The 26,172-nt window shown below is 36.8% G+C and overlaps 1 protein-coding gene across 2 annotated transcripts in view; it reads right to left on the minus strand.

Annotated features, from left to right (window-relative positions):
* RBFOX1 (RNA binding fox-1 homolog 1) overlaps window positions 1–26,172 on the minus strand; it is a 1,343,363-nt gene that overhangs the window by 402,633 nt on the left and 914,558 nt on the right. The window contains exon 6 of one of the 2 annotated variants that reach the window (XM_050906339.1): window positions 7,246–7,287. The exons of the other annotated variant lie outside the window; for it this stretch is intronic. Coding sequence (XP_050762296.1) covers window positions 7,246–7,287 — 42 coding nt within the window. The remainder of the gene's footprint in view (window positions 1–7,245; window positions 7,288–26,172) is intronic. 2 annotated transcript variants of the gene reach the window in all.

The following is a 26,172-nucleotide window of genomic DNA, read 5'->3' on the forward strand; positions in this document are numbered from 1 at the left end:
ATACTAGGTTCAAGGAGTCAATGTGGCCCAATGACTATACGTCTTTATAACACTGTATCATTTGGATTGTTGATGTAAATTATTTTTTTCAGTTATTATAATAGTCTCAATGCCTGTCTTATTCCCTTTAAAAATCTAGTTGCTCAGTCAGTTATTTGATATATGAGTAAATGAGAATAGAAATCCACCACGCAGAAGGACCAAAGAGTATGTTAAAAATCCAGCCCATCTACCTGCAAATGAAGAGCTTTTTCAGGTTTTTCACTTGACCCTAGTGAAAAAAAAACATAAATAGTACGAGCCAACAGCACTGCCCAGCCAAAACCACACAACCCCTCACCCGAGCCAGAAAGGCCTCGTGGAAACACCCTGGGGAAAAAAAAACCAAACCAAACACACACACCCCTGCAAAAAAACAAAACCAGCCAATCAAAAATCCAGAATTGCACTTTAAACTAGATAGCGTTTCCTGCTTGAATTAGATGTGACGTTAGAGAGGACTATGATCTTTGCTAGTCAAATTGACTAAGCAACAGTAGAGGTTGAAATAATAAGTCAAGACAGTATAAACACTGTTAAAGCTGTGCACTTAAAGCTCTAGCTTCAAGATGATCAAAGAGAAATTATAAAGCTATGTGAAAAAAGAGCTCCCTCTCAACAAATACAAAATAAGCAAGAAAATCTTTCTTCTTCTCTAGGATAGCATCACTGATTGCAGCAAGTGTTCTGCGAAAGAAGCTGTATGCAGTCATTGCAGAAAGCCTGTACCAAAAGTTGCTGTTCTGAGGGCACAAGCTGTTCCCAAATACAGTGTGGATCCAGTACTGTGTATTGCTAATGTTTTTGTAGCAGGAGAAAGAGAGCACCAGGATTTTGAATTAGTGTTGGGTACTGGTTCAGTAGCCTTTATACTATCTAAATCTATTTCCTTCTATCCCTTCAGAAGTTTGCCATTTCCTGAACCTTGATTACATTTAGTGGAATTGTCTCACAAACCAAATCCCTATCTTTGACTGTCTGTATACAAACATGACTTTAAATACATGTCAAGTAGCTGCCAAATTCCACAGTGTGCTGCAGCTCTAGACAGAATCTGTCTGTCACACTAAATGGACAGGTAGTAACTGAAAACATTGCTTCAGCCTCACCAAATATTACTGTAACTATTCAGTTTCAGCAATTACAAAGCACCATACTGAGAAAATACTTGACTGTGCAAAAATCAAAGTTGAACTCAAGAGAAAGTGGCAGTTGAACAACGGAAAATCCTCTGCCTACTGTTCTCAGAGAGAGATGCCAAAACAACATCAGGAAAGGAACGGAAGGTTTTCTGAATGGCACTCCATCAGCAGCAGAGACAAGGAAAATACCTAAAGGCTTCTTTACTATTCCTGAAAGAATTTTAAGAAACCTAAAGTAAGTGGCACCATCACTATTCAACAAAGGGAAGTGCTGCAAACATTCTTTCTTCTCTTGATCAAAGGAGCATATTATTAGCAGTTAGCATTTTAAGTGGATAACAGCATCCTCACGGTGAGAGGCTATGTCACTTTAAACGTGAACCATAACAATTTTCATTACCTAGCCATTGTTACCTTTTTTAATAATCACCATGGTTATTAAACAACAAATTGGAGGCCAGTGTTATCTTAAGAAAGTTACTACGCTTAGGAAGGCTCCTAAAGTATACCAGAACTGCCAGCAGGACTGAAATCTAATTTTACCACATTTCTTTAGTTGCCTTTTTTTGCACACATTAATTTCAAGCTAGATGAAAATTTAAATGAAATCACATCCCTACAATTAACCTCCCTCCCCAAAAGTTTGGTGGACTATTTACAATCCTTTTATTCTTCTTCAGGTCTTAGTTCCAATATTTTTTTTCCAAACTATGCTGTGAATTACTCTTTATGGAACCACTGGGAATGTAGTTTGTAAAACGGTGAGATTACTCTAATTTCATTCCATGCCAATTTGTAATACAGACCAGGAACCAAAAATATAATGCCTTCTCATAATCTCACCTACCTGTATCTTCACCATACACCTACAAGGATGATGACGCATATAGCTCACTGCAAGAATAACTACAGAAATTAAAGAAGGATCATTTTAAGCCACTTGTCTGGCATGTCAAATGCAGCATAATCTACGTGAATTCCTAAGAAAAGGATGAGTAGTAAACACACATCGGATTGATCCATCTCTACTAGTATATCTTAGCTTTTCCCCTTTTAACCCTTTTTCCTTTAAGAGAGGGATGTATACTACTAGGTAGTTCCAGATTGCTCTTCCAGGCAAAACGTACACACATGGTTTGCAAATGCATACCAAGAGATTTTCAGAAGGACAAGAAAAACAGTGAAATTTTTATTAACGGCCAGAACTAGCTGACCGGTTTTGCAGAAACGCTATGAATTACTGTGTTGCTTTCTGGTAATGAGGTAAGACACCACTGACTCATGAAACAAGCTTATATACCTTTCCTTTTCTCCAGTCCAGTGTGGGAAGAGGTAGAGATTGAAAGCACAGATTCTTTCGCCAGCCACCACAAGTTCTGCTATGCTATCACCATAGTAAATTATTTCAGAAAATGCTCAAAAATAACAAATACTTCACAAATCACTTCCACTCTGATTCTCTTCCTCTCTCCAGTTGTTTCCTCCCCCCGCCCAGCTCAAACTGATAAAAAATTAGCATCTGCCACTGAATCACAATTTACCTCCTTAGTGCATCAGACGAACATTGTCCACAAACAATATCAGTGGATTATCCTTAGATCACTGGAAAAAGCTAATACCACAACGATGAGCTTCAAAACTTCTCTTTAAAAAGTTTCAAAAAAACCCCATCTACACAGCTAAGCGCCTTACAACCTGATAAATTAATGCACTGAACAAAGACACAAAGAAAGCTAAATACTGCAGGATTATAGTTGCTTAAAAATTATGCTGGACATTTGATTTTTTTTTTCCCCCCTCTGCCTGGCGTAACTTTAATACATTTTTGGCTGTGTGTGCCAGCTTATTTCATTTACTGTATAAAAGACAAGACAAATAGAATGATATTGCATGCAAAACTTCCTTTTGTCTCCTTGAAAATTAGAGTACTATAAAAAAAAAAAGTTGATATTAAATACAAGATGATAGTAAGACCCTGCCTTTCCCATATTTCAGACCAGAGAAGGAACTCTGGCTGCATATAATGCATCTTGATAAGTGCATGTGAAAGAAGCTGTTAATTAGAGCAACAACTAGGTCACTTAAATTTCAGATCAAGGAAGTTAATCGCACCATTTACCATTAGACCTCATTGGTATTCACAGGAACATTTATAAACCCTCCTAACATTAGAGTTTAAAATTGGTCTGTGCCCACCTTAGAGAGCTCAAGTATTGCTGCATAAGGACCAAAAGCATTAGCTTATATAGCAAAACTCATGCATGTAAATACAGATACAAAAGTTCACTTTAAACAATTACTTTGAGTTGATAATGCAAAATAATAATTTTAGTTGAAAGGAAGGTTGGGTAAAGCTCGGTAAGGTTTAAGTTAGCCTATAAGTTTAAATAATGTCCTTAGGCTATGATAAAAAAAATAAAATCCCAGGTTAAAGTCAAAACAGTACGGAAGGTTCAGTGGAAGCAGTAGACAGACTTCTGAGGCTGTCGCTACACTTTTTTATAGCTTTATGTACTACAGCTTATTTCTGTCTAGGGCTGGTATCCCGATTTTCTTCACAGCCTTAAATAACCTGTATCATTCATGTTTCAAAGTCTGTTTTTCAGACCCAAATACAAGAAAAGTGTTCTTAAATGATTTTGAGCAAGCTGTGAGTTCTGTGTCTTTACAGGTCATTTATAATGCATCAGAATGACAATTACATTAAGCTCCACACAGTGACTCATAAAACAGCAAGTGGCAGTAGGAAAGAGTCAGAGAAGAGGAGAGGGTGTATCTGTCCAAGAAGAGATTTATAAATCAGGATTGGAGAACACAAAACAGAGTAAGGAGGACTAAACAGTATCATTATTTTCTTTAAAGGAAATACTGACAAAGAGCAGTGTGTGGATGGAGCTGGAGAGCGCAACACTGATGAGTCAATTTCCCTTTAAAGACACATTAGTTTTTTAGTACAACTTCATTTAAATGAAGCCAGATTAGAAAGCAAAAAGAAGTTACAAAAATATGAAATAAAATTAATATTCAAAGCAGCACATGGTAATGAAAATCATTTCCAAGAGAAAGAAAAACTTGAAAAATAGCAGTAATGCTTTGTGATTTTTTCTAAAATCAGATGGAAATATACCAAAGTCAGCTTGTGTTATATATCCAAATGGGAGAGGAAAAAAAAACCCCAAACAACCCAACCAGCTGTGCTAGAGATAAAATTCCCATAGCTTTCTGTATGAGTTCTCGTTTAAATAATTCAGCTGTAAACATTAATGTCTAGCTGGGAATTGTACCAGGTTGGCAAGTCAAATAAGTTACAAACTTGTGGTCACTGTCATTTTCAAACCTTGAGCAGAAAAGGGTTAAAATATACAGACTTCCTTAATTACTAGAATTATCATTCATTGTAAATATAATATTGGAGCCTCTGGCCATTATACATGAATAAAAGTTTCATTATTCTAAATGCTTTATTCCAGAACAGCGAGTTTCTGCTCTGCATTTAGAATTTAAAAGCCAATGAACCAGATAAGAGGTGAGAATATCTGAATAAATGACTAAAGTCAGACTTGGATATTTCTTTCTATAGCCACAGAATGTCTAATTATTTATTTGCACTATTATGGTTTAAACAAGCCTTTCTTAAAGTGCCTTTCTTTTGGAACTTCTTTAGGACTTGTAGACTAAGGAATGACTAGGGAATCAAAAAAGGTGAGTGGCAGACATGTCATCTTAGACTTAGCAAGGAAGGTAGGAGATAATGTGTCTTTTTTATTATATTTTTAGATGATCTAAGGATAAGGATCTAAGTTTTAACTCAGTTTAACAAACACAAACGGATGTTAGCATTTTGTTGTTTTAATCCTGTTCTCTCGTTATATTTCAATTCTTTCAGCTGGGATGAAACAATATTTTGTTGTGAAGCGACTGCCTCACATCCAAGTATTCATGGTAGGTCACAAACCCCAAAAGAACATCTTGCAGGCCTGAAAAATCTAACTCAGCCAATTAAACATTTCTTTAACAGCACTGCTCTGTTAGGGAGCCAACCTAAAAGTGACAGAACGGTCTAGTTACACCCTGAGAGCATTGAAGGTGCAGAACCTGGCAGCGGGGGGCTGTTTGCAGCATGACTAAGGAGAGTCAAAGGTGCCAGCACAGAACTATGACCAAAACATCTCCACACAGTATATTGAAATTTCACCGTGACCTTTTGTCACAGCAGATGAGCTGTTGTAAACTAGAATAGATTCTGGGCACTGGTAAAGGTTTGGGCATTTGAAGACCAGGCAGGGGAAACAAACAGCTCTATCGTGCTCTGCACTGTAATTGTTGCTTTCACTGTATCTGTCTGCGTGAGACTTCTTGGTGGCTATAGTTTTTGTACTACAGCCACAAGCTCTAACTCCGTGGGGTGGTGTACTGCTTTCATTGCATCCCAGCCTCGGGAACAGAGTTTACACTGATAACTATATTTCATGTAATGGGAACATCACAGCAGTAGTGGAAGGAGATGTACCTAATCTTAGTAGGTTAGAGACGTGGTTTTTTTCCCCTTAAGTTTTCATGAAAAGTCACATTTTGATGTGACACAAAGGCATCATAAGCACTGAGCTCATTGTTAGATGTCAATGTGTAATACTGGAACAGGAAGATACATGAAAGTTTTACTGCATCACATTTTATCCACTGCTTAGAAAAATCACACATATTTACTTGAAGGAAGAGCTGGGGGCCTCCTCCCATTATATTTCAAAATGATGTTTTTCTTCAAAGGAGAAAACTTAATAAAACCAATAAAACCAAATGAAAACTTTCTTTGCTCTCATGGCACTGCTACCTCTTGAAAAGATTGTCCTTCAGGTACTATTGAAATATTTTACCTTTGACAGCTGCTCTGTTGAGACATTACTACTGATAAAACAAAGCTTTGTCACTCCAGCTTCAGTACAATAGCAATGCAGTCACATATCAGCAAGAGAAGAATCAAGGACAATATGTGATGCATCATTCTTGCATAACTTGTTTACCAAAAAATCCCATTGCAAATATGGTGAAGACCAGCTGAAGCATCTAGATATGTTGATGAAGTTAATCTAATGAACGGCTGAATGTTTAAGAATGCTGCACAACTTATTTTAAGACTACAGTATATTCTTTATACTTGCAAGTCATGCAGGCACTGCTGATGCTTAGTAAACTGCAAACAAAAAAAATGCTGCTTTTCCTATTTCCAATAATATTTTTGTTTGCATTAAAACTTACACTTCCTTCAGGCCTGCCTCTCCCTCTCTACTTGCATGTGGGATTTCAAGCAAATACCCATCATGTGGTATCAATAAATGTAGGTCTATTAAGCAACACTTGGATGACCCAAAAGCTTTTTTTTTTTTTAATTAATGAAAACTCTTATGCCTTTCCAAACAAATACTAGAATCAGTCAGTTGAACAAGGAAATACTTGCGATAAAAAGCATCTGTACAGATATGTAACATATGTAGCATTTAAAGGGACCAGGGACTAAAACCTGTTTAAAACACTGTCACTTACCATAGGAAAAAGGGAAAACAAAATAAAGTCAGCAACCTGGGTTCAGGAACTCCATCTTGTTTACAGATTGTACACAACCAATATACACACTAAAATACTTGGACCTTTTCTGCCAGTTCCCTCACATTCTTAGCACTGATTTCTTTCTGAAAGCACACACACTATAAAAAAAATCCAAAGGATAGTATCTTCTTGTTTGAAACAATCTGGCAGTGGAGAAAGTCTGAGAAACATAGTGACCTTTACCACTACTAAATCTTCACATGGTGTATAGGAAGAGCACACTGAGTGTCAAGAAAGCTCCCATAAAGAGGTATTTACTGCCAAATCTCACTAAATTATGGAAGAAAAACCTGTATCTACTGTAACTGTTTTATATTGAGATATATACAATATTTACCAACAAGCAACAAATGAGCTAAATATGTTCCTCTTAAATAAAGTAATCCATCTGTCAAAAGCACAAACTAGATTCTGCTTATGTTTTAAAGAAACAGAACATTTTGGGTATCATTGCACTTACCCTTAGTTGTTCTCTTTCACAACTCATCTGTTGCTTTGAACTCTACAAGAGGAAAAAAGAAAAAAACAAAAAACAACAACTTTGAAAGCATAGCATTCTTGCCACAACAAAGCTGCTAGGTCTACATATCTTACACAAATAAATATTGGAAACACAGCCATGAGGTTAAACACAATATTGTATTGTGGATCTAGATAGAATCATTACGGCAAAAAAGTATTATTTTTTTCACTTATTATTTTAAATTTACAAAGGTCAAACGGAAATTAACACCAGAACCCACCACAAGTCTGAAATACAAAAGCATTTTTGAGATTTTAAAGATCTCATTGGCAGTTCACTTCAGGAAGAAGCTTTCTCTTTTTTCTGTTCTATCACAAGTCTGTGTTATGTTTCTGAATATCCCACTACTAAGATACCATGATATATTCACAGCACACCTTAGAAATAAAGATACAGAAGCTTCAAGAAGTGATAAAACACATTCCTATGACAACTTCCAGTTCTGATCTGGTATAAAAATAACTCTGAAGACGACTTGATTCCAATGCATGTTTTTTTTCCCCATACTGCTGTCTTTATGTTCTGCCAGGTTTATGGGAAATGCTCTTCGAATGTGAGAGCTGGTTGCTGAACAAGATGTCACTACCAAGTAACAGCAGACGTGAGTCATCCGTCAGCGGCAGCACAATTTCTGAAGTCACCACTCTGCCAAAAAGAAAGGGGCTCCTCTAGGAAGAGCTCAAGAAACTGAACAGCAGCACTGAAACATCCAGTTCCTAGTTTGCTTTCTAGCTCCCTGGTTTCTAACTCAATCCTGCCACCAGGACCTCTTGAACAAAACTTGAAAAGCTTAGCTCAGGTGCTCATGAAGGCACTCGGATGTTGATTTGTCCAACCTGTGGTGAGAGGTTTTCTTGTTTGGTTGGTTTTTGTTTTGTTTTTAAAATAAAGTATTTTTAGAATACTTTTAGAATCATTAGTATCATTAATGCTCAAAGTGTAATCACTGCCATTTCTGTAATTAATGTACATGGCAAATACAATTCACAAAACATGAAAAAGAAATCTGATGCAATGTATTCCAAGGATATTTTCAGAGATTCAGAGTACACTTTTCACTACTTTGCACTTACAAAAAGTTAAAACATGAACCAATACCCATTTGTATGACATATTTTTACTCTGTTGTGATGATGAAAAGGGAAACTTCTCAGGCAAAGTGTGCTGGTATGAGCTGGGATAGAGTTAATTTTTTTCATAGTAGCTAGTACGGGGCTAAGTTTTGGATTTGTGCTGGAAACAGGGTTGATAATACAGGGATGTTTTCCCTACTGCTGAGCAGTGCTTACACAGAGTCAGGGCCTTTGCTGCTCCTCTCACCACCCCACCAGCGAGGAGGCTGGGGCTGCACAAGGAGTTGGGAGGGGACGCAGCCGGGACAGCTGACCCCAACTGCCCAAAGGGATATTCCAGACCATAGGACGTCATGCTCAGCATAGAGAGCTGGGGGAAGGAGGAGGAAGGGGGGGACGCTCGGAGTGGTGGTGTTTGTCTTCTCAATTGTTGCACGTGATGGAGCCCTGCTTTCCTGGAGATGGCTGAACACCTGCCTGCCGATGGGAAGCGGTGAATGAATTCCTTGTCTTGCTTTGCTTGCATGCACAGCTTTTGCTTTACCTATTAAACTGTCTTTCTCTCAACCCACGAGTTTTCTCACTTTTACCCTTCTGATTCTCTCCCCCAACCCACCGTGGGGAGAGTGAGCGAACGGCTGTGTGGGGCTTAGTTGCCGGCTGGGGTTAAACCACAACACAAAGTTAGGTTACTTACAAAGGAATAAAACTGTCAGCTCTTTTTTCAACACAAAAAAATGAGTCCTAATAAATAAGTTACAAGCTAAACCTTTTATTTTTATATATATATATCTATCTATCTCAGAAGTTTTACAACAAAGTCCCTGTACTAAAATACAAATCGAACAGCCACAAATGCTTTTCTCATACGTTTCTTAAAGTTCTCTAGCAGGGAACAAAAGGTAAAGGAATTGAGCATAGGTCTATTTACAATCTTCCCCTAAAGAGTAAAATTAAGTACAGCTAAAGTGACTACCTCTTGCAGACTAATGATTCCATTTTTCAAAGTTCATGCCTTCACACTATTTATAAGTTACTTTAAGGTTATATTAGTGTGCGTTATAAGTGTACTTGCATAAGTCTCAAGAGTTAATTTTAGATCTGAATCTGCTCTGGATGCATCTATTCATGTTGTTTAAAAAACAGAAAATAGAATATTTCAGTTGGAAGGGACCTACAGTGATCATCTAGTCCAAGTTTGAAGTGAGGTTGGGTTTTTTTGTTTGGGTGGGTTTTTTTTGTTTTGTTTTTTACTATTACAGTTTTTCTCTGTGTAAGCCTCCACACCAGAGATTTTAACTCCAGTTTTCAGAAAAAAAATATTAGCTGAAATGTGAGTAGTTGTTTTTGACAATGGTCCTACGCATGTTAAAACAAACAAGTTTAAAATCATAACCATCTGAAATTACCCGCTCTTTGACTGTTTGTCGGATATATTCTATAAACATAACACTACTACTACCTTATTCAGTTTTGTCCTGAGCAGTCATAACACAAGACAGATATCACTATATTTTTTTCATAGATAAATGGGTGCACAAAGAAATTAAGAAAGTCATTTGCCAAACTAACAGTACATGAGCTCCACTTAGCAAATTGAACAACATCCAGAATGATTTGTCTTTATAATATTTCACTGGTCAGCTTCTTTGGATAAGGCTGCCAGCCTTACATTCTATAAATTGCGTTCTAGATGTACCAGCTATTTTTCTAGAAGAAATGTTCAGCCTGTACCATTAATTCCAGTATTTCTCAGGGTACTCTTCAGGCATTAAAAAAATAAAAAGAAAACTGAACAAACAACATGGTGATTAACTGAAGAAAACAAAAGGAAAAGAGGAGAACATAACAGAACATGCAATGCATTACAGAATGCTGGAATATTATGATTGCTTTTTATTTAATTCAAAATAATTTTCTCAAACTTTCTTTTGCATCTCTTGTCAAATTTGCCTGTTTTCTCCAGTCAGATGCCTAGAGAGCCTAACTTTTGCAACAGGGCTATTTTTCATAACTTGCCTGCAGAACATAGTACACCTATAATCTTTGTAGGTATTAAGTACTACTACTACTGAAGTATTAGTAGTAATAACATTTTTAAAAGCTTCAGAAGCCAGAAATGTAATCATGTAGAAAAGATGTTCAGCATAGAAATCAACAGGAGATAAGGGTTATTCAAAATGCTGCCGTAAATCGCGTTGTTACTTAAGAAACAACAAACATCAGATTTACATTTGCTTTACAGCCATGGGATAGAGAATTAGATAATCCTCCCATCTCATCTGTAATGTGTTTATCCTCCGATTTTCTTACCTTTGTACTGCACAGCCATACATGGCTCACAAGTTTTACCATACATGGTAAAATACATAAACAAGGAGAGATTTACAATTCTTCCCATTTCATCCGCCGTATCATGTTAGTGGGCCTGGACGTGCTGATTGTATGTTTAGGTAAACTATGAAGGTACTTTGCTTATTCCACAGCAGCTGCAAGCTATTCTATAGTATTAGTTTGGGCTCTTTTGAGATGATTGTGAACAGTCTTTTGGAAAGACTTACTGAAATTTATATTTACTATTTTATTTCCATTTAGATATAGTGGAAAGTATATTCAGATTGTACCTTTAACATCACCCTTCAAAAGAATGTGTTGTCCTATTCCCCGTGGGATGAAACTTTTGGCTCTGACCTCACATGAGCTGCATAGATTTACAGGCATTCTGTCTTCAGACAGAAAGGTGACAAAGGTGGTTCAAGACAAGGAAATATATCTAGACAGGAACAAGTAGGAAGACCAGAATACTTCAGCCTGGAAAAGAGATGGCTGGGAGTAGGTGTCTATGAAATCATAAACAATATGGAGATGGAAAAGCTACAGCTGGTTTAGTGTATGGTAATAATATAAGCATGCAAGCTTCCAATAACACTGGAAACCAAAGGTGGTGGTAGGGAGGGGGGAATTTCAGAATGGAAGAAAGGCAAAATATGTAAAAAACAAACAAACAAAAAAGTGTATCAAATATTTGTAGAGCGGAGCAAGGGTTATAGTTATTGACTATTTAAACAGATAATTAATTCTGTTTTAATTAGACATCTATAAGGCTATCTGCTACTGTCATTTTAAACATAAAATTGACAAATGTTTAACATCACAGAGACCAGAACAGGAAATGTTATTTAAGATTGAAAAGAAGTATTTATGAACAGTGGGAGAATACAATAGAGAGGCAAAGACTGAATAAGAACAAAGATGTGCAAGTCAGGAGAGGGTGACTGTCTTAACATCCAACTGCTACACCACATCTGGCAGCAAAACAAATAGAACAAAACCATCCATTTATCTTAAAACAAACAGCTTTCATATGAATGTGAGAGTTGTTTTTTAAAATATATTTTGACTCAACCTACCACCGCATCCATGGTGTTCTGTTTACTAAAAGAAATGGAGGAAGACAACAGGGGCGATATGCAGGACACACCAATGGCAGCAATTTCCTTTGTTCAAAGTTCAGCAAATGGTTGATTCCAAACAGTACGCTTTAGCTATAACAATCCATTTCAGTAATGGCTTCCCTCAGAGAGTGAACTTCCACGTAGATAGCTCCCTCATCACCCTTCATACTAGAAGCTTTCCAGAACAAAAGCAGCAAGGCTTAGTGATAAGGCATTATTAGGATGAGATTAAAAAGAAAAAATGAAACACACCAAACTTACCTTAATGAAAAAATATTTTTCATAGTTTAAACAATGATGCCATCTATCTGTCTGTCTGTCTATCGGTCTATCTATTTATCAGTTCAAGTTTACTAAATACATCTGGAAAAGGCTCATTTGGGCACAAGTGGCTTTCTGTGCAGCTAACCAGTGCCAGATTTGCTCTCGTTTTGTCTTTTTTGCTATCTGTGCCAGTTTAAGAGAAACATCCTGGCAGTACCAAGCACTTAAGGGAAAACATAAATAATGCATTTACAATATGTAAACCTGTACAGATAAACGAGAAAAACTGAAAGCCATAACATATTTAATTAATGATCAAGAGACCCTAGAAGCAAACCTTGTGCATATCCTGCAATTTTAAATACATTGCTTCTCAATCCTAAATTTACTTCGTTATGTCTCTGGATTGAGCCATATGCAATGAACTATTTATTTCTTTTAGTTCAAGACTGCATGAAGAACCTGGTCAATATGTTGAGTGCCATTATGTTAAGCTCTCACTAGACTTTAGTGGAAGAATGCCTAAAATATTGATTGTCTTTAAAGGATTTCATCAATGAAAAATTTTCAAAGGACTTGCACAATAGGTCAAGACTACAGGTCTTTTTATAAGACAACAGTCTTCTAAGTCACTCATGCTGTCAGGCTCCATCATTTTAAACAAAAAAGACCCTTTGGAAATACTGTGCAACTTGCTGGTGTCATTCTCTGGTGAGTTCACGAACATGAATAGAATGGGGAAGTATGTTTTGTTGTATTTAAATAACAGTAGCAGGTGGGAGACTGAAGATCTTTTAAATGTATTTCAGCCATCCACTCTTCATAAGGACATGCAAGCCCTAGCTCTGAAGAAACTGAAACACAACTCAAAAATAGGACCCATCTATGGATGAAATGGACAGATTGAGAGCGCAACAGTATTACTCAAGTTGATAAGGAATACCAACAGTCCACCTGGGGAGGTTTTTTTGCTGCCAAGTTTTTTAAGTGTCATTTTGAAGAAAGGGTTTAGGTGATGGGGCAAAGAGAACAATTTGATGGTGACAGGGTTATTTACAGAAAGACTCTGCTTAAAACGTAAAAGAAAAAACATTTTTGTTGCACTACAACATTCCCAAGTATTTGTTTTGCATTTACAAATTCAAAATACTTTCAGGATTGAGAAGGTCATTTGAAATGGAGTACAGTCCCAGTGGCTGAAAGATAACCAGTGAACATCTAGTCTTTCATATTCTAGATATTTTGCCATAAACAAACATTCATGGTAAGTGGACTTAGCCTGTGTTCTGAAAAAAGTGTGTATAAAGCCATCCTGTTTCCAGTGAGCAGTCACACCAGAATTACTTATGCATGATTTTCTGTGCAGGTTAAGACACCTACTCTAACAGCAGTTCCAGGAAAGCCCTCCAACATTTTTGTCTTTCTTCTTCCACCTCAAAAAGGACAATGCAGATAGGATTACCTAAATTGTAACAATGTGCCTGTTTTCATTAGGAAAGGATAGTTTACAGTCAGTACCTACACATGAACTGTGGAGCATGAGAGTCAGATGTGAAAGACTTGGCACTGATCACAGTCACAGTGCTTTTACCAAAACATGACTTCACAATTAGTAATTGCTTATTCATCTGATTGAGGTCTCATATTTCTCCTCATTCATACGTAGATTAAATAGCTGAAATAAAACCATAGATTACTTCATCACAGTCGCACTAGTTGTATTTCACTAGATAGTATGAAACGGTATGGACTGTCTCACAGTGTTTGCAAAATCCATCTATCAGTGTTTTCTCTCATTAGATACCCACCTGACTGTAAAAGTCTTCTCTCAAATATTAAATGCTTGGGTTTTTTCCTTGCCACGTTGCATAAAAATGCTGTGCTACACAGGGAGATACACCATACGCTGCTGTCTGGTGTATTTCATGTGGAAACAGTCACTTCCCTTGCATCATTTTATTACATATTAGTTTTCATTATCTCATTGTCCTACAGAATTCAGACGAAACGATGCTTCAAGTTATTAAATATGTGGAGAGAGTATGGGCTTGTACATAAATGTATGAATAATGTTGTGTATTAATTTCAAATGGCTTCTCAGTACTTCATGTGAAAACCCAAAACACAAATGAAGAAACAATGTCCATCCCAAGAGCTCACAGTGCCACAAAGTAGCGCCTGAGGTGCTCAAACACAGAAGACTCATTAAAAATATCAGTAACTGCATAAACACATAGCATGATTTGAACTGGAAGTGGGGTTTTCAGAGCCTTTGGCAGTGACTTACAGCATCATCAAGAGGCTTTCAAACATACAATCAATAATATTTCTTCCTCAAGGAGTAACTGGGACCATCCTCCTCCTCTTCTATGAGCGGCTTACATTTTTTTTCTACATATGACTCCTGAAAGCCCCCAAATGTTGAAGAAAGTCTAATGAGATGATACAGTGCTGAAAACCTATAGACTTTTTGTGTACATTGTGTTACTAATACAAAGGGGTACAGAGTGTGTATGTCTATGCATATGCAAATTTTTCCAGAACAGAGAGCTTCAGGTTTCTCTTGGCTAGGTATGTGCGTTTGCATGCACAGAATTTTAATTTCATGGGGTTTTATTACAACCATCAGTTATTGTGCTATAGCAGTAGCTAGAGGGACTGATTTATTCTCAAATGCCCTTGGCTTGGTATTGTATATCGACTAGCGCTGCTGTCATAAATATATTTGGGTGAAGAACTGTCTACAATTCTGTGCGTAATACTAAGTAGAGTTAAGGTTTCAAGTGTCACATACAAGTGGGTTTATTTCTACTGGAAGAAACAGGCAATTATTATGGCCCATTGAGCTCAGATTAAGCATTTCCATCAAAAAAAGAAAAAGAGCCTAGTGCTACAATCCTTGTAAAGCTGTAAATGCAAATGGGGACCATCTTATCTTCCATAAAGAATAATCTATGGTTTTATAGGCATTTCTCCCTCTCCTTTTCTTCTTACCTTCAAATTAGCAAAACATTCCGAACAGGATAATTTTATTGAGACAAAAAAGTAGAAAATCTCAAAAAATAAAATAGAAACACTGTAAAAAAAATTGATATGTTAAAACAGTTTGTAGGCAATTATTTCCTTGTGTAAAATGGCTCCTTTAAACGAGAAATTCCAAAGTCCAATTTTCACCTTTTCTTGGCTTCAGGCTAAGATATGTTTTTTCAGCAAGATTTTCTATACTGCTTGACCAACATTGTTACCTGGCAAATACAGTTTTTTGGGGTTTGGGTTTTTTTTCATTTCGGGGGGGGGGGGGGGGGGGGGGGGGGGGGGGGGGGGGGGGGGGGGGGGCAGTGTTTAATAGCCTTAGTTATATGCCCAAAGTGTGCTGCACATCACAAAGATACCTATGTCACTGAATTTGCCTTTGGCTCCCTGAGTGTATTCAGGGAAACTTGTGGTGCCGCAGCATAGCCTGGAAGCTCTTCATTTTCTGACACCCCTGTAAGCAGAAGACCAGCAAGGTGGCATAACACCAGCCAGCACCGCAGTTCTTCCTGTGCTCCCACCTTGTATCTTATTACACGAGTAGTTCCCTGTTTTTTCATGAAAAGTTTAGGAACCATGGGTCTCTGGTATGCCCTTGTGAAAAGTACCATGAAGACAAAAACTGTTTTATGTTTATTTTGCATCTACACTATGTGACTAACCCTTGAACACTAAGGCACTGGTGCATTTGTATTGGAAACTACTTTGCAGTATACTTTAATATAAACTGGGAAAAAGGTGTCTCAAAATATTTTTTGCAAGTACCATTCTAGAAAAAACACTTGTGCGGTAAAGCCTCAAAATTAAATTCTGCATGCATGTTCTGCATGTATTAAATTCTGCATGGAACAGTCCCATGAGAAACTTTATCTACACTTAGTATTCAAATATAAACTCCTTTTATACATAAAAGACTAGCTATAGTGCATTTTATTTAATTTCCCTGCATAACACAGTAAGTATTATAAGGAATAATCAGAAGGCAAAGGCACTGTACTAAAAAGAATAAATGGACACTATGAAAAATGTAATTAAAAATACTGTGATGTTAAAGTAACAACCAGTATAGAAATAAAAGTACGTCATCTTAGAATGCAAACACTACCAGACCAAGCCTGGCGTATTACACACATTACACTATTTACTGCAGCATAAATCACTTTTGTTTCATAAGCATATTGTTATTACAAGAATTTACTCTTGTAAAACCTTGTAACTTTTGGAAAATGGATCTTAAGTCTCTTTCCTTAAAGTCTCTATCCAGAAAAAAAAATTAATGCAGATAATGGCATGAATACCAATTAAGTGATAAACTGTGAAGCTAGTGTAAATATAGAATGAAGAAATCAGATACATTAATTAGTATCTGAGTATCACGTACTGCTACCAGCTTTTGAAATGAATTCTAAGGGTCTGCATTACATAACAATAAAGAAGGCAAAAAATCTGATATGCTGCATAGTAGATTTTTTGAAGTAAAGATAATAGAGACAACGACTAAAAACTATAGGCCAAGAACATATAATAAAATTAAGACAGGGCTGAAGTAAAAACTCCATTTTACATAGAACAGTTTCTTACATTTTGAACAGAAAATTAATATCAGTCTGTTAAGGTGCCAGTTATACAAACTGCAGATAACTCAGAAAGATACTTCAGGGAAGAGGAGAGAATACAAGACTGACAATAAGGATATCACTGGAGACGGGCATGGATTTTCAGACAATTACCAAAGCCAGTTATGTTACAAATTGCTACTATAGACATTGCCTGTGTGTTATCAGTAAACATCTGGAAGGCTACTTGCTGTGCTTGTGTGCTGATAAAAATAAGTCAAGTTCATTCAGTCACCGATGCTTGACAAATTACAAAACCCCCCAAACACAGCTTTTATCTGGCAGATCCACATGATTGCCTGAAGAGGCCACGATAGAAGGAACTGGTCTGAGAAACAAGATATTGCCAGGTCAGCAAGAAGCCAATGAACTGACAGATAGCCAAGCTTCGATTTGTCCCCTTCCTCCGAATTATTCTTTTCTAATTAGAAAGTTACTCTTTAGAGTGTTATAAAAAGGGGGTGTGTATACAGATATTTTTACACATATAAATCAGTTTAATTTATATGAAATGATCCAAAATATACTAAAATGTCATTCTGCAGTATTAACCTAATAAATCAATCATCAGTAAATTTATCTGGAAAACTTATCTTATTCATCTGCAGATAAAATAGGAAATCCTTAGAATTTTTAAGATTAACAACAATTTAAATTCTACAATTGGTTTTAACCTAGAGTTAATTAACAGTATCCTACTATAGTTTAATGTAGTTGGTTGGTCGTTATTAGCATTTTTTTCCCCCTTTTTTTTGTTTTGGGTTTTCTTTCTTAAACAGGCATAAGCAGGATTTGTGTACAAATTTTAAACTTTAAATTGTTACTAAGAAATAATCCATGCCTATACAATTACAGGTACTTTATATATTTATTCTTGTCATAAAATTTGATTGCAAAAAAAAGGTGAACACCAAGAAGTAAATTCATTAAAAATGACAGTCTGATTTCACGTATCACGCTACCTAAAGCTCGAAATTTTGGTGGATAACTTCATTATTTATGAAACATATATGTGCTACTTATCTTTAGTTCTTGGGAGAGAATTGCAAGGACATAAATGCAAGATGCAAATTAATCATTAGAATCCACACACTTTCAATAGGAAGTAGGCATCTAAATGTCATTAATGTCTTTTAAATTATCCCTTTCTGTTTTGCACAGAAAAATGCAATGATAAGTTCTATACTTGCACACACACAAAAATCACAAATCAAAACATAAGCATTGTACCCTTTGTCACACTTATCAGGTTTTTTATAATAAATCTTTTGAGCAAAGCAGAGGTTGCCTTTACTGCACTAACTTATCAAATTGTGGACCCCTCGGGTGATATTCTTTTCCTAAAGCATAGCAATGGCATGGAGGAATTATGCCTTCATGAAGTTTAGAGAGAGAACTTCACACCCTATGTGTGATACTTGGTAAATATACCCAAAACTAGAAGTGTTTTCTTTGTTTTTGAATGAATGAATGAATTAGTCCTGGAGAGAAAAAATGTGTACATCCACCCCTAGGGCTGTTCTTACTCTTATGGCATGAGCTTGACCTGTGCTCTGCATTAGGATTCACACCCCCTCTCCATTATGCAATTCACCTGACCATTTCTGTAAGTGCAAGAAGCTTGAGTCAGAAGAAACTGCAGGCAGAGATTTAATGAGCTGTAAGACCAAACATGCCATAAGGAACTTTTTACATAATTTTTTACAACTCAGATAGCATTACTCAGTGAAACTGTAGGTTGTACAAGCAGGCAGAACGTTTGGCTCTTAGAGCCACAAAACAATCACTTCTTGAAGCTGTTGATAGTAGTACAACATGTAAAAACCTTTTTTTGTTTCTGATTTGTACTGTAAATCTCACATACCGAAGGCAGTACTTTACTCTTGCTTACAGCAACAGTATTGCAGAGGAACTCTACTGAAGTGAGTGATTTTAGATTTAGAGATGTAAAGAAGGGTAAAAGTCTTCTGGCAACCATCTGAAGAACAACTCCAGTTCCTTGCACTTACAAAAATGACCATAGATTCACTGTGGTTCAGAGTACCCCAGAGATGCAGCAAGACAGTGCAACTGCTTATCTCTACTTGCACCTAAAGATCATTATGTAATCACTTGCAACAGTTTTCCAGTTGTCATGATGTCAGTAAGAAATCACAGATTTCAGTTTGGACTAGACCTTTAAAGACCCTTTCCAATGCAAACTACTCTATGATTCTAAATAGTAACGTAAGCAAAATCAGTAATGTTTGTTATTGTCTGCATTATTAAAATGAGTTATCAATTAACAGTTGATTATCTTTTAATATTTATTTAAAAGAAAGAGATACCAAGATAATTGCAGTGTCAAACACAGCAGTATTGAGAACAAAATACACCAGTAAATGAGAACAAAGCGAGTATGAATTACCTCATAACAGCGGCTATATTTAGCCTCAGATGATGCCACTAACAGGAGAGAGATTCAAATTGTGGTTTGCCAGGTTTCTTCTCAATGGGATAATACATATGTCTGCACACTGCTCCAAATTATGAATTTTTCTAGGAGTCCTAAAGTTCCGCCTCCGAAACCTGCTCTGCGATTCTTGATCATTGCCTACCTGCTCCTCTGGAAAAATGGCAGCCTGGTAAAGTCTGCACCCATTACCCCGTGTCAGTAACCCCTCTGTTGCCACTCTTTCACTCTGTTGGGGGAGCGTACAGTGTTACCTAGCATAGCAATTACAGTGCTTCAGAGGAACCCTAGATCTGCAGTATGTGGTGGGCTCAACTATCATATACGAAACCAGGAATCCCGTGTGGCAGTGGAGGAGAGCAATGCTTCAGGAGCTTCCCCTCCCACCAGCATGGACCATGCAGCTTGATAAGTTAGCAACATGGATGCTATTGTTCTAAAACAGTGATGTTGCGCCATAGCTGAATATGGCTAAATGTGTGCAAGTCTGTTACTTATGAGAAGCGTCCCACATTAGGAACTCTGCAGAGGTATGATTTGCAAATTCTGTATTTATATTCACACACAGCTAAAGTAACTCTGAATACCCTTCCTCAACTTAGGAGCTGTCCCCTCGAAGGAACTGTTTTCTGAATAGTCAAAATTCTTTTCCTTCCTGCGGACATGTACCTTTTAGGCCTTGGAAGTATTTAACTTACCTCCCAATTTGTCCATGGCCAGCAAGTGAAAAAGTGAGGGACGAAACCAAAGTTTCTTCGAGTCTTTACAGCATTGGTATCCTGAAAGTGTTTTATTCTGCACAATACTCAAATCCAATAACTACATAGGGAAAGGAAGGGCATAGTACCTTAATCTCCTGTCCTAAACAGCTTAACTAACTATAGAAGATGCAGTGCGTCATATTCAGTAACTACTCAGTGCTTTTACTTGTTCTCAGAGCACATTACAAAGACTGTCAATAAACTTTAATTAGCAATATATTTTTAGTGGCAGTGCTACAGCTTGCTGCAATGAAACATTTCTCCCAAGAATTTCTAAAGCATTCCTAAAGAAACCTTGACACTTAATAATGAAAGACATTTAGAGATTGTCATATAAGAGCATCCATTAGGGCAGTATATTCTTCTCACTCAGAAGTGGTAAGGTTACCTTGAATAAGTAAGTCTCATTTAAAATGTTCTTTGCTTTTCTGTTAAGAAAATGAACAATCATTGGCAAAAATCAGGTGCAGCTGACAAAGTTAAACATTTTCTTTCACCTTTTAATGAGACCACAGCAATGGCCTTACTGTCCTAAAAACAGAAAAGTAGAAGGAAACATTTAAACTTGTGTATGTGCGTACACACGCATGCACACCCATGCTCATTTTGCAAACTAAATGTCATGTTCTTCAATGACCTCCATGATAACAAGCTTGAAATTGTAGCTTCAAAATTCTGTTGTATCTATACCTTTTGAAATAATTTTAATGATGCATTGCATACAATCCTTATGCATGGAAGTGCTGCTCCCAGCATCTCTAAAAAACTTTGTGACGAGCTACCCTGAGGTGAAGTAAACTGTGACCTGAAACCCTGTCAGTTTAGAAGACAGATAGAAATCTTTTACTATATATACATGAAAGATCTTGATATCATCTCTTTTTACAATAAACACAACCTCTTTTCTTCTTCATATAGCTATACAGATCTTCACTTTTCTGCCATATCTTAACCTAGACTGAAAGTCATCAAGGACAAAGAGTTCCATCTACAAGTTTTCTTATATATATCTATCTATAGCTCTATATACAAGGGAGACTGAGAGGGAGAGAGAGAGAGGGAAGTCTCTCTCCTACCTATATGTGTATCGTGTTTTCATTGCAGCATAGTATAAATCAAATTACTGTATCAATAATTAATTTCAACATCATGTAATAATATACATGATTAATATAATAATTAGCACACACAATTCAAAAGGTACATTTCATCCTCATTTGCATGTGAGTAATGCTCACAGTGTGGTCGTACAGCCTGCGTATTCAATACAGTATAGTTGTAGCCTCAAGCAAGTTGTCATTTAACTCACTATTTTTCATTCACTTTGTTTCCAATGTTTGTAACAATTCTTTGCTGCTTTTACACCTGAACAGATTTTGTAGAACTTTACCAATTTTTGGTAAAGTACTCTGATGTACATGGCCTTTGTGGGGAAATGAGAACAGGAGATTTTAAAAGAGCAGGAACAGCGTTGTGACGTTCTGTGTGGTTAAATCAGATTAATCACCATCTAGTCTAGTGGACTCAAGATCCAAACAAACACATTATTTTTAAGCTAGGTAGTCTTCAGGTTTAGCAAATTTTCAAGCCTGGGATGAGTTTATGAGATGAATCGATTTTTAGTGTTATGATGTAAAAGCCATTCTAGTCTGCTAACTACCTGAAACACTGAGATCAATTTTGAGAGTAAAACATCAATTACCTCACTTACTGAGAGAGGATAAGCAGCAATTAAAAGGGTAGGGAATGCTTCTCTGCATGAGGTTACTTGTCTAGTTTTTCAGTATATCATAGCAATTGTTTTGATTTCTAATTGTGTCTAGAGATTTGAATTCAGGCCTTTCACATCTCTGTTATGCATACTCTGAGAAAGGGCTGTCTCTTATTACTTAGATAAAAATTCCTTATGTGCCTCAAACAGGCACACACCGTTAAAAACAATAATTAGTTTCCATTGCAAAAAGATACTTCTGCTTAGGAATTCTTACCTGGGCTCAGTTACACTGTAACGTTGATCATGGACAACTAAGTCTAAACTATGGCATTTCTGGTATCTAACACCCATCATTACATAAAGCAGTAAATCTTGCAGGAACTAAGCACCTCTTGTTAAAATACAGCCTTTGCCTTGCATCTGCTGCATGGCATGAAGGTCTCTGAATTTCTGAAGTTTAGGAAGACCATGGGGTAGTCCTGAAAGCCTAGAAACAACTAGCAAGTGGAGAACACAGAAGGGAAACAGCACGCTGTTTCCTACCACCAAGCAGCACAGACAAAACTGAAAACAGGTGACATACAACAAGAGCTGCGGTTAAAATCCACAAAGGTTCAGAGGCAGCAAAAAATCTTATTTAAGTGACCAAACAGGCAACTGAAAAGGTATTGTTGCATACCTAGAGCTGGTTATGAACAGGGTGATAAAGACATTTGTTCATTAGATTTGCCAGATGAACAACAATGGAAAGTTCTGCAGAGAGTGTTCAACTTAATAATGCCCTGACAGCTTTCTGTAAGTTCACTCCCCTGTCCTTCAGTTACTGAGACACTGAGGTGGTAGGTTTTTAGGGAGCTGAGCCTTCCATGCAATCCAGGCACCTGACTAAGGCTCCCAGAGCCTGCAGCTGCTGAGCACCATTGCCAATGGACTGTGTTAGAGCTGGAGACCCCGAGTCACAGAGATTCTGTAGCTCTAGAGCAACAAGGTAAAGCTCTGTCCATTTTTTAAAGGGTTATTAAAAAAAAAAAAAAAAATCACTTTCATTCTAAATAAAGAAAAAAAAAAATCTGTTTTGAAACATCAGAATTTTCCATAAAGTTTTCTTTTTTTTCTTTTCCTCAGTCTCAGCTCTCACTGTACCTCTGCCTGATTCTTGATGAAGATAAAGCCCTCTTGTAAAAAAGGACTTCTAGAATCTAACCTTCGCAACTGTGCGCAAGTATGACAGGTTACAGATGCAGACTGGCAAGAGAAGCATACTTCTTGCTCAGTGTATGCTTTGCATTCTAGTAAGGTTCGTTAAAATGACTATATGGCATTCTTTAGTAAATAAAGCTGGACTTAAAATACATCATGGAGATGTTTTTTCCGCAGCCTTTCACTCGATTCCTGAAACACTGTAATTCATATGTGTACATTTAGCAGCCTGGAGACTTGTGACTAAGAACACTGCAAAGAAGGAAAAAAACAACCAGCCAACGACCTTTCATCTGTCCAAGTCAGATATACATCAATAGTGAGAATTCTTTTTACCTGAAGGGAATAAAAAATACCTTGATCTTATGAAAACAACAATTTGTAGGCATCTATTAAACAGATTTTTTAATTTCCTGCATATTTTTATAGTCGTTCTCAGTTCTGTTTGATTCCTAGAGCTGAATCTACTGAGTAAGCAGTATTCTACTATATTTTATAGTGTGCGTGTGTGTGGTTTGCATTCTAAGATTTGGGCCAACATTGATTTTATTTCCTCTTAGTATTTTATAGTTATTAGGCTGCAATAAATTTTTCGTAAGTCAAGTCTGGATTTAAATATGCAAGCCAGGATGGAAAGGTACTGAATCTATACTATGCCATAAATTTAGTTTATTTGTGATTTTTTTTTTTCCTTACTGTTACAGTTAGCGGGGAGATAACTGTATGCTTAGTTTCTGTACCAACTCCTCTGAAAAACCAAGGGAGATTTTGCAACACTGGAAACAGACATGCACTGCTGGTCTAGTCTTGCCTTGCACCTTACCAGCTGTTTTCTTTTTATTTAGAGAGAATAGCGTTGCCACCATCTGTCTTGGGGGGGGGGTGGAAGATTTTTCTCAGAGCAAGTCAAAAGCATAAGCAAAACGGGGGTGGAGGGTGGGGGTGGAAATCCAAGTCTGTAAGTATTATAATGGAAAATGGACTGAGTGAAAGATGAAATAAAACAAGGAATGAGTTCTCCTGCATTTTAAATAGCTTTGCTATCATTATCTAAATATCCATCTCCATGAGAAGTAAGACAGACAAATTTAGCATTTCACAGGGGGTCACGGAGAGTGGAGAAGGAGGATGAGAGGCACTTTTGTTTTTATTTGATAGTTCTGAACCAATTATATAAGAAATATATCTGTAATCTCTTCTCTCTGAGAAAAAAATAAGTTCACCAGTTATCTGGGTATTAAAAAAAAAATTCTTAAAGATTTCATACATTCTTGTTGTACATGTCATGTTCCAGCTTCAGAAATGTGGAATGCCTGGGGCCCAGAGAACAGGAAAAGAACTATTCTTCATTACTAGGTTATATAAAGTCTCTCTCTGATGTCTGGAATTATTCTCTACAAATAAAAAAGAATACTGCAGTCCATTTTCACTGCATTTCACTCCTTGTAGTGCCCAATAACCAAATTTCAAAAAACTATTTTTTCTCAGTTGTTTAGCGGCAATGAGGAACACACAAATAGTGCTTTGCCAGACATGCTAGAAATTCCCCTTCCTACTTAGCTTTGGTAGTCAGCTCTTACTAAGCTAGAAAACCTCAACTTTGATCAGGATAACACAGATTAAATCTTCTGAAAAGTAGTAAATGTTTTCCTGAATGAACTGTTAGCATCCTCTCACTTCCGACAAGAACTAAACTGATTTTATGTGGAATAGAAAATACTGTGTTCTAGTGGAGCTGGAATGATTTTAAGCCTAGTACTAGGTACTTGAAGTTTCGTCTTTTCTCCCTTAATGAGCACTCTCAACTTGCACATTAAAAAGCAGTCTAGTCCATTCTCAGTACATTTAGAGTAATCATCACTGCTGATGCATACTAGTGAACTAAATTTATGGGCTTACATGCTAGCTCACTTACATGCTTCAGAAGCCCACATCTGGGTCATTTGAGAAATGCCACGTACATGACTGATTAGATGGAAAAAAGAATACAGAACATTTAAAATATTAATATATTATTGTTGACAATCTTGACATGATTTCCCAGCGTTTCAAAAAGTTGAACGTTTGTCCCCTGTGACCACCAGTAAAATGTAGTCACATATATGTTGTAATACAGTATTATGATATACAATACCAGTGAAAAACGATACCTTAACCACCTATATTCAGTTCTAAGGACATCCCACAATAGGAACAAATAGTACAGAAACCCCATAAATATATAACATAATGTACTGAGATTAAGAATGAGAGCCTAAGTTTCAACATGAGAGCAATTCTGCTGTTCGATAGCAAAAAAGTTGGACCACCAGTCAACAATCCTTCCCAATGGTACCCAGATGTACATGTCACTGTCTAGACTGTAAAAGAAACAAGCAGGTTGTCAGCATAACTGAAGATCATTTTGATGACTTTTATTGCTCTGGAAATGTTAAAAAAACCCAAAACACCTTTCTCTTCTTGCTTTCAAGAGTCTGTATTTAAGAGACAAATGTGACAAATAATAGGAGGAAAAAAAAGAGGAAATATTCTGCTTTCCCTTTAATATCTAGATCATGTTAATTGATCCCAGTAGAGTCCCTCCTTGCTAGACTATCTCAATTAGCTCAGTGATTTCTGTATTTGGATGATCTGGCCTCTGCTAATTACAGATGAAACAATACTTTGGGGGAGGGTAAAATTCCTCTCTGTTTTCCTGGGGAAAAACATTAACACCTTCTTTTCAAGTACTTGCAAACCTGTAAGACCTTCTAGGGTCACCATCTGTGTTACAAGTTTTATTTCAAAAGCACAACATAGAAATTACCAAAGGTAACGATACTATGTATGGCAAGCAGAAGCAACAATGTCCTGTCAGTGCAGTTCCACGGAAGAACCAGATTCCCATGGAAGAACCAGATTCCAAGCATGCTTCTTCACCTCCCCAGTCCTACTTGCTATGCACTAAGTTTTAGCTCTATGGGAAAAATTAAAAAAAACAAAGCAAAAATGGCATATAACACAGGCCTTAAGATACTTCAAATCGAGGTACCACAAGTAAGATACACACAAAGATATACACATTTAATTATATTAAACTACTAACAGCAAAGCTAAGCATTTGTATAAGTTCTCCTGTTATGAAGATACTGCGTTGTTAACTTCACAGATGATTGGTGGCATCTAGCAACTTCTTTGAGAGAGAAAATGCATTAAAAATGCATTGCTGTAGTCGGTTGGTTTAGGTTGATACCTTTAGGCTATCCATTACTACTTCAGTCTTAACAGAAAGTGTCTTCATTTTCCTTAATGTTGAG

Source organism: Gymnogyps californianus, chromosome 15 (genome assembly GCF_018139145.2).
Source record: "Gymnogyps californianus isolate 813 chromosome 15, ASM1813914v2, whole genome shotgun sequence".
Lineage (NCBI taxonomy): Eukaryota > Metazoa > Chordata > Aves > Accipitriformes > Cathartidae > Gymnogyps > Gymnogyps californianus.